Raw genomic sequence first — 14,436 nt, forward strand, 5'->3', positions numbered from 1 at the left:
CCAGGTAGGGCTGGGAGAAGTCCTGCCTGAAACCCCGGGGAGCCGCTGCTGCCAGTCCGCGTCAACAGTCCTGGGCTGGGTGGACCCAGGGCCTGACTCGGGGTGACGCAGCCCGTGTTTCCTTCCTCTTTTATTTGCTGTGTGCCCCCTGCGGGCCTGGGGCTTTGCCGTGTACACGCCCCGCCGCAAAGTGCAGGCCTAAACATTGACATCGGGAGACAACGGAGGAAGGGAGGCGGAAGAGCACCAATCCATTTCAAGCTAGGGTAGGCCAGCGAGGGAGCCCTCCTCCGCCTGCCGCCTTGTATGACCCCGTGTGAGGTGGGCAGGACATTCAGCCTGGACATGAAGGCTGAGCGTCGGGTGGAAATGGAGGCTGCACTCGGGCAGCCAGTTTTAACCAGTTGTCGAATTCAGCATCTGAAGCTGCGTCATCACAAGCCGGAATATGGGCCACTCTGTGTGAACAGAATGCTGGACTAGGCGGACCCTTGGTTTGGTCCAGCAGGGCTCTTATGTAGTAGATGTCAGCCTTCCCCAGCCTGGTGCCCTCCAGCTGGTTTGGACTTTGACTTCCATCAGCCCCAGCCAGTGGTGTCAGTGGTCAGGAATGCTGGGAGTTGTAGTCCATTCCTCTTCCCCACCTGATTCCTGCCAAAGAGAATGGGCAAAACACACGCATGGCCAGCCCTCGGTGGTCACCCAGCCGCAGCAGTTCCATCGGGCTGCGGCACAAAGGGTGAGAGGAGAAGCAGGGTTATCTCACCACCTCTGCTGGGAGACCAACTGCCCTCCACCCTCCCTGAAACGTTACCTGGAGACAGACATCTCAGCTGGCAATTACAAGAAGGGAGCTTTAAGAACTGGTGGCTGGCTGAGCTTGCTTTTTCCCTCCTCCCTTCCCATCCCCATGTCTTCACATGCGGTGACCTTTAGATTTTATGCCTGAGGACAAGGGATGTTGTAAGCCACTCTGGGAGGCTTTTTGGGCTACAGGGAAGGAGAAAAATGCTTTGAATACATCAATAGCCCAAAACACCTGGGGGCACCAGGTTAGGGAAGGCAGGTCTGCTTCAAAGGCAGTGACTCTGGTCTCTCAGAGGTACCCTTGGCAAAGCTTGCTGGCAGAGATAATTTATTTTTCTTCTTTTACAGTGCGATTTACTGGGGCTGAACAGGTGACTTTCGGCCCGCAAAGCGTGCGCTCTGCCATGGCGCTCCAGTCCCTTCCCAACTTTACTCATAATCCTTCTCCTTAAAATAATTTTTAAAATTAGAATAGTTTACCCATGACAAACCAAGGGGTGCAAAGTTAATGAGTAATCAAAAGAATAAAGGCCAGTTGGAGGTGTTCTCCATGAAAACTGGCTTATGAGATGGCGCTGTTTCGTGTCTCTGCACTGATGTGTCTGTGCACCAATTTGGCAGTGGAGGCTGGCATCTTCAATGCCAGTGGGGCAGTAAATCTGCTCCAGGCTTCAGCCACAACCCGTCAGAACTCTAAAGGAGCTCTCCAAGGTGCAAAGCTCCAGCCTCCATTGCAATTTAGGCATGAAAGTATTTATGGAAAAGCTAGATAAAATAATGCCCCCCCAATGCCCCCCCACCCCCAGCAGGAGCTTCTTGTGGGTGGCCCCCCTCTGGAACACTCACTAGCACACTGCTCCGTCGCCAAGGCAATGGCCGTCACCCAGGAAACTTGGGCAGCGCTGGCATCAAAAGCCTCCACCAAGTCTCCGAAGAGGACCCCAAGGGAGCGCAGGACGCCGTAGGTGAGCGCATTCGCCAGGAATCCGGACAGGACGATCAGCCAGCCCCAGCCGCCGTCTGGGGGCTCTTCTAGGGGCGATGGCATCCCTGGGCGTGGGCGCCCTGCGCAAGCAATGGCAGAGGAGATCGCGCATTCGCAAAACGGGACCCCACTCTCCAGCCAGGGAAGGCGACCCCGGCCCCTCCCCCGGGGCAAACTTCGGGGAGCAGCTCCGACCCAGAGAGCGGCGCTCCCGGGCCGGAACCAGCCCCCGCCCCATAAACAGTGCTGCTAACTAATTATACAAGGAGTTGCTCCCATTCCTAATCCCGGGACAAAAGCGGAGAGCGAGAACCGGTTGGAGCAGCGCACTCGGATGCGCGGTAACCCAACCCGCCTGGGAAACCTCACCTCCCACAGCGGGGCGGGGGCAGCTGAGGAGACGCGATAGCAGAGGAGCGCGCCGCTTTGAGAGCCGGATAAACCGGGGCTGGGGCGGGGAGGACTTGAGCTCCTGGGGTCTATGAAGCAGCAGAGGCGAGCGCGCTCCTTCTTGGGGCAGGGTTACTGCAAGGTGGCAGGGAGAGGCGGCAGGACACCTGGGTCCACCGAGTGGGAGGCACGGGGGCCAGTTGAGTGAGGCAGCCAGGAGTCGGGGGGGGGGTCCAGCAGATGAGGGGTTCACAGCAAGAAAGGTGCAGGAGCCAAGACGCCTGGTTTCGATGTGGGTTGAAGAGGGAACCTGCCTCACAGATGGGATCAGTGCTGGGTATGAAAAGGGGGGGCTGTAACCCACACCCCCCTTCAAAGCCCCCTCCCTCCATCACATCGTACCATCTGGCAAACTTTGCTGGCCTCCCGTTGGCCCCTTTCCCAAATATCTGGAAGGTGCAGAGCCGTCCCACATCCATACTGGCGCCTCTTTACCTGCAAACAGCGGGGGCGGGGCGGGACTGCTGTAGCAACAGGGGTCTTCCGTAGTGATGTGCAGGGGTGCCCCAGGTGCCAAACCCCCGTCCCCGTCAGACGCTGAACTGCCCGGACTTTAAGGTGGCAGCAAATGGGCACAACTGGCAGCAGCACAAGAGGGTGAAAGGAAGCCCAGCCCAGCCCAGCCCAGCCCAGCCCAGGAGAGGAGGGGTGGCCAGCTGGGGCTTCCGACGGAGGCTCCCGCAGCTTCCGAAGTTCCACCAGAAGCAGATTGTGCAAGCACATCTGTTGGGGAGGGGGGAACCCGTCAGCCTCCACGTCACCTTCTTTCACATTTCCCCCCCATTTAAGTTCTTTTCATCCCATTTCCACATCTGATCGTGAATGATTTTTTCCATCTGCATGAAAATTCGAACATATTTTTGTGCGCATTTCACAAAATGTATGCCTTTCCATATGCATTTTTAAAACCCGTACGCATTTTTGCAAGCGATTTCCTTCATTAAACGAAGCATTTTTGTGCATGTTTTCAAAACAGACACACTTGTGTACGCGCTTTTTCAAATGTGTGCATTTTTGGCGTAAACAGCACTGGCGAATTGCATCCCAAATGTTCAGATTTCAGTGGTAAACTGCATCCTGGTATGTTTTTATGCTCGGGAAGTGTGAATGTGGCGAGTTCCTATTGAAATGCAAACGGAATGGACCCGTCCTCTCCCCAGACCAGGGCAGGGCTCCACTTACTGGAGTTCTGCCCGCTGCTTTGCTGAAAGGCACAGAGCCAGTAGCCATACTTAAAAAAACAAAAAACAAATACACACACAGTATTTCTAGCAATGCTATAGATGTGATATGGGCTAACCCTACCTTTACCAGGCATGCCACCCTCAGCAGAGTGCAAGATCCAACCTGGGATGCACCAAGGCTTAAATTCAGAATCTTTTCCCAGGGTTGGGACTTGATCCTGGGATATGAGCAGTAGTGAAGACAAGAGCTCTGTTGAGCATGTACAGAGCAACCTAGTTTCACTGAGTGCTGCACACTGGGATAGCAGAATGAATACTGGTGCTGGGTTCAAATTCCACACTCAGCTATGAAACCCTCACTCAGTGACCCTGGGCTGCACATTCTGTAGGAACGGAGGAAGCTGCCTTATACAGAGCTGAACCACTGGTCCATCTAGCCTAGTAGCAGCAGCATGGACCGGCGGCGGCTCTGCAGGGTTTCAAGCAGGGATTCTTCTTGCCCTACCTAGAGCTGCCGGAAATGGAACCTGGGGCCTTCTGCATGAAAAGGAGAGGCTCCTCCATGGAGCTATTAAGCCCCGGTCCCTAAAAAAAATTAGAGAGGGAAAATACATTAATACACGAGAGGAGAACACACGGGTGCATGTATACATGAACTGGTAACTTGGGGTGAGATGCTTTGGCCAGAGCTCCATTTACATTTTAAAAAATGAATGCATTGTGGGCTGGTGTGCACTTGACAGGTTCTCCACCTCACAAAATCAATTTGCGGAAGCATTTCTCCATATCTGCGTAATCGATTCCAGCCTCAGAAGACGTGCTCCCTCCCGTCCCCTCATTACAGTGCCTGGAACGTGCACACGTGCGAAGCAGGCACCGTTTCTCACCATCTGGGGCGCCGTGTTTATTCCGTGTCCTCTTCGCACACATAATCTACAGCCTTCCCTGACACCGCGCCTCCACCCTCCCACCCTGCTTCCTTGGGAAGGGGGAATCGCCTCTTCGAGGCACAAGAGGGGAAGTTATCCAAGGCTGGATCTAGGAGAGGAAAAGGCACGATCCATTTCTTATCCATCCAGTAGCAACAACCATGACGCAGACAGGATAATGTCCTGTCCAAGAGCAATAAATTACAAAAAAATGGAGGAGGCGCAAAAAAGTCCCAAGTGACGCATCTGGACAGCTCCATTCTTCCTCATGGCCAGGTCCTTTGCCTCAGCAAAACCCCGCCATGCATTTTCCGCAAAGTGTCCAAACAGCCAGGGGAGAACAGAGAGCGAGCCATGGCTCGGGGGGCATTGTCGGGATTTGCTCCCCGCGCCTGTCGCCAGAAGTGGCACATGACTGAAGCTTGTTCCTGTCCCCAGAGTTTCTGAAGACCAGCACCCCCAAGTGGTGTCCCCCAACATTCTCATCCTTTTGGGGGCACGGGGGGCTTTCCCAGGCTTCACAACGTTGTCAGTTTCAGCTCGTGGCTTCGCCGTGTCAGCTTCTCCGGGTCATTGGACGCCATGAGGGAAAAGTCGTGGAAGATGTCAAGGTAGGTTTCGTCTCCTGGAGGAGGAAGGCAAAGCACAAGATCGCATCAGAGGTCTCACGGGGTCCCCGTACGTGAAGAAAGTGCTCCCCATCCTGACCTGACCTGCTTCATCTCTGCCCTGAACCGCTCCCCCCGCCCCAAACGTGGCACATTTGCCTTTACAGCCTCAGGTAGTCATATGGGGTGGGGCAGCCCCTGACCAGGAACCCTGAGAACTGAAGCTCAGGGTGGGTATCTAACAAAGTATTCTCAATACTTAAAAGTATAATTGTCATGATTCTTGGAGGGAAACCACTGTAGGATGCAATCTTATGCAGCGTGGAGATGATCTTTGCTTCTGCGATCCCTCCCGCTCTGGATTTTTGCCAGATGGGCTTTTTTGCCCATCAAGCTGGGGCTCTGCAGAGCGGGAGGGAAGGAGGCTGTGGAGGCTGGAGGTTTCTTCATAAGCCGGCCTCCCCAGTCCCCTCTCCTCTGCCCACAGAACTGCCCCTTCCCTCCTCTGCCTCGGAGAGGCAGCTGGTGCGGTCCTCTCCATGCTGGCTGCGAGGGGGAGGGGACGGGGCGCTCAGACGCCCGGGTCTGGGCTCAGAGTGCTGTCTCCGACCTCGGATCCAGGAATCCGAACTACCCTATGGCCCCCCCACACGCTGCCAGGGGCCACTGGATTGCTCCCTAATATTATTTGAAAGCAGTCAACATGGCCAGCCGTGTGTCAGCACCATGCCTTCTTGGTCTGCCCCAGTTTGCAGACAGAGCAAATGCAGGCCAAGGTCTGGCCACAGTCGGGTCAGCCCATCCACACCAGAAGCAGGGATTTGCAAACTTTCCTCTTCAAAAGGAGTGAGGAGCTGCAGGTTGAAACTCTCCCCCCTACCCCCCAAATTTCAGATCTCCATCCCTTTCTACCTCCAGCCCCCTAAACAGGTAAGACTCACCTGACTGGCCCAGGGCAAGCTCAGCTTCACGCATCTTAGCCAACCGCAACCTTTGACCGGGCGGGGGGGGAGAGAAAGAAAAGAGGAACAGTTGTGGGTCAGAACAGAGAGGGCAGACCTCCCTACAGTTATTCCTGCCTTGGTGACTGGACTGGGCTACTGCAATGCATTCTGCTTGGGGCTGCCCTTGAAGACAGTTCAAAACCTTCAGCTGGTACGAGCCAGACAAATGGAGCAGGTAAGAGCAAATCTGTACTGGCTACCCTGGTTTCCAGTGTGTTTCTGGGCTCAATTCAAAGTGCTGGTTGTTATCTTTAAAGCTCTAAAGGGCTTGGGGCCCGGTTCTTTGAAGGTAACTGTTCGGTTGGTGTTTTCTTTAAACTGTGTGAACAATCTTGAGGGGGCTTTCTGCCCAGAAGGGCAGCATATGAAGGTTATGTAAATGAAGAGTATGGGTTGAATCTCAGCCCTTTCCCTTCCCCTGTTCTTCTTGCCCCACCTTCCCATGTATTCGACATCTGTTCGGGGGGGTGGGGGTGGGGGCTAAAGTAAGGCAGGGGAGCAGAACTTCTTTCAGCCCAAGGGCCAAATGGAATTTCAGAGGTCTCGGGGGCTGCATTCCACTGGTGGGCGGGGTCAAATGCAAAAGGGGCGGGGCTAAAAATATTGTAGCTGAAATCTCTTCCCACCAGCCACTCAGCCCCAGGGGAAGCGTTTCAACCTTTTAGAAGAGCAGAAAAGCTAGGAAGCCACGAAAGAATTGATGGCTGGAGGAAAGGGGCACGGCTTCTGGGGAACCCAAGGAGTTTGAATTTGGCCTCCAGGCCTGAGGTTCAAAACCCATGAAGTGAAGAGGGAGACAACGATGGATAAAGCATTCCTGCATTTGGGTAGGGGGCAGACGGGATGATTGTCGGGTTGCCTGTTTCCGTCCCAATCATTCCATGATATTTAGCACTTCTCCTCCAGAGGAGCTGAGGAAAAGCCAACACCCCAGGATCCCCCTCCCATAATCCTCCTCTTTCCTCCTGGCCCACAAAGAGGCACAACCCACGACTGCCACCCATACACGAATTCTACGGGGATCTTTGGGTGGCTGGGCCAGGTGGGAAAAGGAGTCAGGCCTCACTTACAAGGTCACAATGTCTGCGTTGGCGGCATCAATGGCAATGCTCAGAGGATCCTTCCCCTCCCCGTCGACCGCGCTTAGGTTGGCACCGCGCTTGAGGAACAGGCAAGCCAGGCTAGCAAGAGAGGAAGCAAGGAAAATGCCGCCTTAACTGGCTGTTTCCACTGGAATGTATACAGTTCTTTTGTATACATCAGGCATGTATACAGTTCTTCTGAGTGCATTTAAATAGCTTTGTTCACACGTTATCGGCAGAAGTCTTACAATGACCCTGAAAGGTAGGCTCCTGGTTGTTATCCCCACATTGCAAATTCTGGGGTGGGGTGGGGTGGGGTGGGATTATGACACTCACTTAAGCAAAGAGGAAAAATGAAATGCATCACTGCAGTCTCTGAGCCAATCCATCTCCAACAGCAATCAGCTAGATTTAAGATATTCACCCCTTCCTCAGTTAGCCAGAAACAGCAACTCTACCATTCTTTCCCCTGTGGGATGGCCCCATCACAACTGTCTGACAGCACCCCAAGATGCCAAATCCAGGTTTCAATATGTAAACATTGAGCCACGCAACTCCTGCAATACCTGTCCGCAGAAGTTAGCTTGCAGAGGAGCTGAGGTCTTGCAAAGAGCTTTTTGGCTCTAGCAAGTCAGGTCTGGGAAGTTGTTATCAAGATAAGCTGAGCTAAGTGGATTTAAACATGTTGTGATGTTTCAGGTTTGCATGCCCAACGTCCCAGGTTCAATCCCCACTATCTCCAGGGAGGGCTAGAAAATACTCCCCTCTTTAGCTTTTCCAGACCTAAAACCCACCCTTAGGCCAAACATACATTTGGGGACCTACTTCTTAATTTTTTTTGCCAGCTTAGGGCAGACTGCGACCCAGTAATGGGTCCTGCCCACCAGCTGAAGACTAATGGTGCAGAATATCAAGCTAGATGGGGAGCAATTGATTGATTTGATTTGCACCCTGCCTTTCTATCAAAAATGGCACTCAAGGTAGCTTACAATCACAGGAACTAATTTAAAAAAAACACTTGATTAAAACAATAATAAAAGAAATATATTAAAAACACAGTCAAAAACTGCATTTCTTTAATTCTGGGGTAGGCAGCCTGGTGACCTCCAGATGTTTTGGACTGCAACTCCCATCAGCCTCAATGCCCATGGCCAATGGAAAGGAATTATGGGGGCTGGAGTCTAAAACACCTGGTTTAACTTATGTGTGCTTGTTCACACACATGCCTTTCCCTGCCCAGAGTATGAGGACTGCCTAACAAACAAACAAAAAGACAAAGAGACCCAATATATATATTTTTTAAAAGACAGAAGCCAAAAATAAGAAAAGACAGAGAAATGCTACCCCACCACACACACAGAGGAAAAAACATAGACCAAAAAAGGATAAAAAGGCGGGAGAGAGGGAAAAAAGAGAAGCTCCAAAGTCAAGAAAGGGACCTACCCAGTGTGCCCCAAGATGGTGGCGTGGTGGAGGGGGCCCCTGCCTCTGCTGTCGGGCTGGTTGACACTGGCTCCGTTTTGCAGCAAGAATTCACAGGCCAGCAGAGAGTTCTGCGCAAAAACAGAGAGAAGGGTTTTAAAAAGAAATAAATAAAAGGGTGATGAGAGCTTCGGAGCATCAGTGTTTTAAGCCACCCGCTGGCTCCGGGACCCCCTGCCGCCTCCGGATCCAAACAGCAGACTCACTGCGGTGACTGCCTGTAGCAAGGGGGTGCGGCTTTCGTGGGCTGCGTTCACCCAATTGACGTCCGCGCCATGGGCCAGGGCATCCGCCATCATGGGCAAGCTGGGGGGCATGGCTGCTGCACGGTACAGCAGGGCCCCCGGATGCAGGTTCTGCAGGTCCCCAGAAGCAGCACCTAGAGACACCCCCTCCCGCAGCCCTGGGAGAAAGACAGATGGAGAGGGTTGGTCCAAAGTGCACCACTCAGTTCTAGGCAACAGCTCTCCAGCCTGCAAAATGAAGAGCTCAAAATCTTTGCGACAGCTCAGTTCTTTGCAGGGTATTTAAAGGTGAACTGCCTTTGAACTGCACTCTTATCTCTGGTCAGTGATCAGAGATAAGAGCAAACCATGCTTGCGGGATCCTTCCAGCCCATGGGAAAGAGATTCCCCATCCCTGGTCCAAGGGGACAACTAACACAGCCTTCCCCAACCAAGCAGCCACCAGATGTGTTGAACCACAATTCCCATCATCCCCAGATCAGGGAAGGTTGACTTGAACTCTCTCTGCTGTGAACAGTGCAGGGATGGGCTCCTTGTGGTCCTCCAGATGTTTGGGCCTACAACTCTCATCAGCCCTAGCCAGTACAGCCAATGGTGAGGCATGATGGGAGTTGTAGGCCCAAACATCTGGAGGGCCACAAGACGCCCAGCCCTCAAAGAGAGACACCCGCTGCGAAATTGAAATTTATTTTATTATTAATTATTACGTTACATTTATATCCCACCTTTTTCTTCCTGTAAGGAAGCCAAGGCAGCTTACATGGTCCTCCGCCTCTCCATTTTATCCTCACAGCCACCCTGTGAGGTAGGTTAGTCTGTGACTGGCCCAAAGTTACTCAGTGAGCTTCATGGCCGAGCAGAGACTAGAACCTCGATTTCCTGAGTCCCAGTCCAACACTCTAACCACTGCACCACACTGGCTCTGAATAGCAGGCCATCCTTCAGTAGCGTCCACAAATACACCCCAGCCTCCCTCTTTAAATAAGAGTCCACGCTTCTCCCTTGGCATGAACAAGAACATTAAGGATTTAAAATGTGTAACTGCGAAACTCAAGGAGCCAACCCTCCTTGGCAGGAAGGAGAAGTGCTCTCTTCACATGCTCAGGGGCGCTGCCTCCCTCGGGCCCAGAAGCACTGAGCAGAGGATCTGAAGGTTCACCCAGCTCCAACGGCAGGTGTGCCTGGAGAGCTCCGTTGGAGTCCTGACTGAGAGCCGGAGCAGATTCACCGCCCCACGGACCTCAGAGCCGCCGGCCTCCACTGCCCAACCAGACAATGAATCCAGCCTCTCCGACCTGGCCCACCCCAGGCTCACAGCCCTCCACCCCACCCCAGAGAACGAGCCACAGGAGCCATACCTGAGATGGGGCTTGAGTGGCTTGGACTACCACTGCCTGTAAGAGAGAGACAAATGAGAATGGGTCATTTCGTGTTTCGCCTGTTTCATGTTGTTGTTTTTAGTTTCTTGGGGTTTTTTGCCCTGTATTTCAGATCGCTGTTTGACCCCTGTGCTGTTAGCCATTCTGAGTATGTCAGTAGAACAGCCAGACATCATCATCATTATTATCATCACATTTATAATACTTCTCGACAGCTTAATCTAAAAAATCTATAGTCTAAAAAAACACACGTCTAAGCGGTTCAAGCTAAAAAGCATATATAATACGATAGAAAAACAGTATAAAATAATATAATTGAAAACATTACTGTAAGGACAACAGTAAACAGGGCAGTGTCATTGGCAGGGAAAGCCTGTGTAAACAAACAGGGTTTCCAGAGGCGTTTGAAGCTTGCCACAGTTCCTGCTCCTCCAACAACGTGTGGGGGAGGGAGAGTGCGCCAGACTCCAATGATCTCTTCATCAGCAACACAGGAATTGCAGGAGCAGACCAAAGGTCCCTCCAGTCCAGCAACCTGTTTCCCACACCTTTGGGAAGCACAAGAGCAGGGCCTTCCCTTGTGGAGCTGGTGTCCAGAGGTAGACTGCCCCTGAACTTGGAGATCCCATCTAGCCAGCAATAGGTTTGCCCTCCTCCAAAGGTTTGTCTGTTCCCACTTTACACTCACCTTAGGCACTGGCCATCACTACATCATGTGGCCATGAGTTTCATAAGCTCCCCTTCTCCCCCTGCCCACAAGACACAGATAAATAGTCCCCGTGGCTCCTTAAAATTTCCCCCGACCTTGTGTGCCCTGCCGTGAAAAGGAATGAGAGATTCTCTCCATACCTGCACTCCCTTGGGTCTGATGCGGAGGCTTGGGTTTGAGGAACGGTTTGGGGGGCTTCCCAGGCCCCCGGACACCCCCACCCCGGTTCAGATGCAACTCAGCCTTGGGGAAGTTCGTGATGAACTTCTTCTCCACGTACTTGGCCCGGATCCAACCCTCCTTCTCCGCCCTGGGTAGGGGTGGGAGAGAGAAAGAGATCCACAGGACACTTACATGTTTTGAAGTCCTGTGCAGCGGAGGTACATTTTGCACATGCTCAGAAGCAATCTATTACAGCTTGACACGGTCCAGTGCCGAGTCCCAGAACTGACAATGGAAGGGGGGGATCTCATAAAAGTATAAAAAGGTCCTGGGGCATGTTGGGAGTGGCCACCTCAATCTTCCAAAGTTTAGGGAGAGAGAGGAGGGATGTCACAGGTGTGTTCCACAGGGGACACCTAGAGGCCAAAGCACATCGCTGCAGCAGCAAAGTCCTCTGCAACAGCGCTGTCTATTGGGCAGGTGTGGGAACACATGTATAGACACTCAACACTCTCTGTCCTTGGGGCAGGGGGACCAGCTGGATGGAAATAAGGATGGGATTTCGATGTGGGGGAAGGAGTCATTTAACAGCCGAACCACGCAGCAAGGGCGCAGGCAGGTGGGCAGGCAGGCAGGCAGGAGACCCGAGGCGCTTCAGAGAAAGGGGATCCTCACCGCGAACAGCCTGGCTGGGGCCGTTTCATGTTCATCTCCTCCACCCGAGCCTCATATATCTGGTTGATGACTCGATTCCCCAGTTCGCACATCAGCTGCAGCGGACGGGAGAGATATTTAGAGGGCGTCATTGCTCCAGCTTCGATTCTTCTCCTCTCCCCAAAACGCAAATCCAGGATCCGTCAACATAGGGACAGTACCCCACTTCCATTTGGATTTGCAGGCAGCAGAGGCTGCTGGCTCCGAGGTCAGTGGGCGCTGAATCCGCTCCGGGTTTCAGTCAGAATTCTAATGGAGCCATCCGCACCTTGGATGGCTCCTTTGGAGTTCTGACTGGTTCTGACTGAAACCCGAAGTGGATTCGCCGCCCACTGACCTCGAGCAGCCAGCCTCTGCTGGAAGCAGGTGCTGGAGGGAGAGGGAGGGGACGCAGAGGAGAGGGGCCGTGACCAACAGGCACTCTGTGACTGGACAGGGTGCTTGGTGACACTGCTCCTCTGGCTGCTTGCTCCTTCTCCTTTGCTTCCACCCATTCCACCCTCCTCCTTTCTTCCCCTCTTTTGGAGGCAAGACAAGAAAGGAGGAAGCCAGCCGGCACCTGGCAACACACTCAACTTTTGGGGAGTGTGTGGAACAACGCGACTCACTTGAAACACTGCGGCCTGCGGCCCGCAGTTTGGAGAAAAGCTGCAACGAGGATATTACCACCACACCCCTCTCCCTCCCAGCCCCTGTTAATACTCATCCATCCTTTATCTAGAACTTCCAAGGATCTATAGTTCTCACTGAGGCAATAAGCCTACGTCTGTGGCTGGAGGCTCACGTGATTCAATGCTCCTATGTAGAAAAATATTCCCTGCACACAGCATGCCAGGGAGACAGCTTCCCTGATAGTCTAGTTGTCTAGGTGCAGAGTTTTGTTTTGTTTTCCGTAGAGGAGAGCATTCAACCGGAGTCTGAAGTGCTATAGCCCTGACACAGCTTTACCACCGCAAAGCGCTCTTCGCTGAATTTGCTTTGCAACAGGATTGTGCTCACCTTTGGCACAAAAGCCTCACAGTAGGTCACTGTAATTCCAATTTCACAGATTGGAAAATGGAGGTTACGAGAAAGCAGCTTCCCCCACTTGATGCCGGGAGCCGGCAGCCGAAAAGGGGTTTGAATGGCACAACACAAGATCACACGGCTGTATGCTGTTCTAGCCCTGTCTGAGCGCCACCCCTCCGAGGTGCCGTTTTCATGAGGAGGAGAAACTCTGATTATTCAAGGACAAGTCTGCGGCACACTTTAACCAGTCCAAGGGCTGAAGAAATTCTGAGTCCTCGGATCCAGAGGCCTTGTGCATGCCCCGCTGGAAGCATGAGCCCTCCCTTACAACTCCTCTCAACAGCCACGCTCCCCACCTGCCTTTACCTTAACAAGCTCAGGCTCCCAGGAGTCGAGCGTCAGCGACCGCACCTTGGAGAAATGCACTCCAAGACTCCTATGAGGAGAGAGAACAGGCAAGGTACAGAGGGAACATTTCCAGGGGTGGGGAGAGGAGGAATATCACCTCATCTTCAGATTCTGCCCTAACCTCACCCGTTGTTCCTGGACCCCTCCCCAATCCGTCTCAAGCCCCTCCTCTCTGGTACAAGCCCCACCCCTCCATTCCCAAGCTCCTCCCACACTCCAAGCCCCACCCTCTTCAGCCGTTCACCTCCTAAGCCCCATCAACTGCATTTCAAAACTCTGCCGCAGAGGTGTTGAGCCTCCTTCAGCCTCAGGGCCGAATTCCATTGTGGAGGAGCCCCCGGGGGCCACATTCCAGTGGTGGGAGGGGCCAAAAGAAATGAGGGTGGGGCCAAAAATGCCAGCCCATTTTAGCTTACGGCTCCTACTGTCAGTATCGAAGCCTTAGGAGAAGCATTTCAACTTCTTAGAACGGGGAGAAAAAAAGCTGCACAAAATCTGGAAAACCAGCCAATGATCAACAATCAGGGGAAAGGGGGCGTGGCCATCTGGGGAACCCTTGGACGGCCAGACATGGCTCCCAGGCCTAAGGTTCTGCACCCCTGCTCTATCCCTTACTCCAAGACTCCTCCCACCTCTTTCAAGCCCCTCCCGCTTAGAGCAGGAAAGGACCAGAGAGAAACCATGGCGCTGGCTCCATCCTGCCCAAGTGCAGGTGCCAACTCACCTATGGATGCCGGAACACTCAATGCAGAGTGTGATGCCCAAGTTGATGCTGGCCCATTCGGGCGCTGGCTCCCGGCAGTCACAGCACTGGGCATTGCCCTCCATCCGCTGCACCTGGTCCACAACGTGCTTGTCGACACCTCCCCGGAGCTTCCGGCTGGTCGGGGACTGCAGCTTGGCTGCAGAGAGGGATGCGGTCCGTTCCAGGGGCTGCAGGGAAGCAAAACAGAGTCCTGCCTATCCTCCACCACCGGCACAGTGTGGACGGTCAGAAATCGGTACTGGTACAGAGTTCTCCGCCCTTGAGAATCCCCATTTTCATTTAAATGGCAGCCATCAAGTTCCTAGCCCTTAAGACCGCGGAAACGGGCTGGAAAGTAAGCGTGGCAAGGACTGTTGGGAATCTCATATGCTGCAGGGAGGGCCTGATCCTGAACAAGATTCCTAATAGACAATGTGGGAATATGATCAGCAGAAAATGAGCCCTGGGCAAAGTTCCCTGGTTCCCTTTATTTATTTTTTGCACAAGGTGGAGGAAATGGGGCTGGTCTGTGGGA

General features: G+C 53.3%; 1 protein-coding gene across 1 annotated transcript in view; it reads right to left on the bottom strand.

The window, feature by feature from the left end:
- Positions 1-3,086: 3,086 nt before the first annotated feature.
- Positions 3,087-14,436, bottom strand: part of ACAP1 (ArfGAP with coiled-coil, ankyrin repeat and PH domains 1) — a 34,175-nt gene continuing 22,825 nt past the window's right edge. Inside the window, exons 14-23 of the mRNA XM_084806703.1 lie at positions 13,881-14,089; positions 13,115-13,184; positions 11,702-11,796; positions 11,005-11,174; positions 10,135-10,170; positions 8,738-8,934; positions 8,493-8,602; positions 7,038-7,148; positions 5,905-5,954; positions 3,087-4,980 (exon numbers count right to left, since the gene is read on the bottom strand). Coding sequence (XP_084662829.1) covers positions 4,874-4,980; positions 5,905-5,954; positions 7,038-7,148; positions 8,493-8,602; positions 8,738-8,934; positions 10,135-10,170; positions 11,005-11,174; positions 11,702-11,796; positions 13,115-13,184; positions 13,881-14,089 — 1,155 coding nt within the window. The 3' untranslated portion in view covers positions 3,087-4,873. The remainder of the gene's footprint in view (positions 4,981-5,904; positions 5,955-7,037; positions 7,149-8,492; positions 8,603-8,737; positions 8,935-10,134; positions 10,171-11,004; positions 11,175-11,701; positions 11,797-13,114; positions 13,185-13,880; positions 14,090-14,436) is intronic.

This window comes from Heloderma suspectum, chromosome 6, assembly GCF_057233095.1.
Source record: "Heloderma suspectum isolate Gila_16-S chromosome 6, 16-S_ref, whole genome shotgun sequence".
Lineage (NCBI taxonomy): Eukaryota > Metazoa > Chordata > Lepidosauria > Squamata > Helodermatidae > Heloderma > Heloderma suspectum.